The 1987-nt window shown below is 40.1% G+C and overlaps 1 protein-coding gene across 1 annotated transcript in view; it reads left to right on the top strand.

The window, feature by feature from the left end:
- Positions 1 to 1987, top strand: part of LOC107729592 (cGMP-dependent 3',5'-cyclic phosphodiesterase) — a 32325-nt gene that overhangs the window by 2217 nt on the left and 28121 nt on the right. Inside the window, 4 exon segments of the mRNA XM_016540173.1 lie at positions 56 to 97; positions 294 to 362; positions 669 to 799; positions 1310 to 1421. Of these exon segments, the coding sequence (XP_016395659.1) occupies positions 56 to 97; positions 294 to 362; positions 669 to 799; positions 1310 to 1421 (354 nt within the window).

Genomic DNA, 1987 nt, shown 5'->3' with positions numbered 1-1987 from the left:
CACACACACACTCACACACTCACACACACACTCATACAGTGTATTTTCTTTGCAGGTTGTCGGAGATAAAGTTTTGGAAGAGGAAATCAGTTTTCCGGTAAGTTTTTCTTCTCTGTTGTTATTTGTGTGTGTTTCTGTAACTCAAACAGCTCACAGATCTGAATCAAACTAAACGTATGCCATGAATGCAATGCAAGTCACTTTGGAAAAAAAGCATCTGTCAAATGCATCAGTGTAAACGTGTGTGTGAAATATTGTTTCTCAGCAGCAAATAACCTTCTCTCTCTATACAGCTTATGTTCGGTCGCTTTGGGCAGGTGGTGGAGACAAAGAAATCCATTACACTACAGGACGTCAGCCAGGTCAGTTCACATACACACACACACACTCTCACACTCACACACACTCTCTCACACGCACACACATACACAGACACGCACACAGCTGCGGATAATAATGGAGCTTTTTCATTCGTTCCCAGCTGACAGCTTTCCAAAACCAGCTAATTATCACCACAAACAGACAGACAGTTGATCTGTGTTAAATGAGTTCAGCTGGAACAGAAACTGTCACTATCCTTCCTTTTAATCAGGATCAAACTCACCAAACACACACACATGTTGACGTCACCGTATGACGGATTGAATGTTGTCTGTGTGTCTCTACAGGAGGAACGCGGGTTATTGAGCAGTCTGTTGGGGTTCGAGCCGAACTCGATGCTTTGCGTTCCTGTTATCAGTCAAGCCACTGGACAGGTGGTGGCGCTAGCGTGTACCTTCAACAAACTGAGCGGACAGAGGTGTGTGATGACATTACAAATAGTGAAATATTATTACGATTTAAAACGGCTGTTTTCTATGTGAATATCTATTAAACTGTAATTTATTTCTGTGATCAAAGCTGTATTTTCAGCATCATTACTGCAGTCTTCAGTGTCACATGATCTTCAGAAATCATTCTAATATGCTGATTTCCTGATAATTTTTGATTAGTAATATGCATTGCTAAGAACTTCATTTGGACAACTTTAAAGATGATTTTCTCAATATTTAGATTTTTTTGCACCCTCAGATTCCAGATTTTCAAATAGTTGTATCTCGGCCAAATATTGTTTTATCCTAACAAACCATACATCAATGGAAAGATTATTTATTCAGCTTCCAGATTATGCATAAATCTCATTTTCACAAAACTGACCCTTATGACTGGTTTTGTGCTCCAGGGTCACATATATTTAGTTTGACCTTTTGAGCTGGCTGCTGATTTAGTAAGGGCATTAATATGGTGTTTGTATTTGTTATGTTTTGAGGTACATGGAGGCGGATGAGCATGTGATCCAGCACTGTTTCTGTTACACGTCGACGGTTCTCACCAGCACACTGGCCTTCCAGAAAGAGCAGAAACTCAAGTTCGAGTGTCAGGTGAGAAGACGAGAAACTGACTTAAAGGGACAGTTCACAAAAAATACAACTGTCATCATTTACTCACCCTCATGTCGTTCCAAACCGGTATGAGTTTCTTTCTCCTTTAGAGCATGAAAGAAGATATTTTGAAGAATGTTGGTAACCAAACAGTTGACGGTAGCCATTGACTTCCATAGTATGGAAAAAATACTATGTACAGTGGTGGCCAAAATGACTCTATTTGAATAAATCATTTTGGGCCACCACTGTAAGTCAATGTCTACCATCAACTCCTCAACTATTTTAATGCTTTGGCAATACAAAATGTACTTTTGTCATGCTAATAAAGCTATTTGAATAGAACTCCATTGCATTCAATTGAACTGAATTGAATTGAACTAAATTGAGAGAATGCGTGAGAGAGAGTGATGGACTCTATATGGACAGCTCTGGGAGTCTCACAGTATCCAGAGTGCTGTGAAATCCCACAATGCACCAGGAATAGCACATACTGCCCTGACCCTTCAACACACACACACACACACTCACATACACACACACACACACACACACACACACAGACA

Source organism: Sinocyclocheilus rhinocerous, unplaced genomic scaffold, assembly GCF_001515625.1.
Source record: "Sinocyclocheilus rhinocerous isolate Xijiao unplaced genomic scaffold, SAMN03320098_v1.1 scaffold1719, whole genome shotgun sequence".
Lineage (NCBI taxonomy): Eukaryota > Metazoa > Chordata > Actinopteri > Cypriniformes > Cyprinidae > Sinocyclocheilus > Sinocyclocheilus rhinocerous.
Note: the sequence above shows the minus strand (reverse complement) of the source record. Positions and strands in the feature narration are given on the sequence as shown.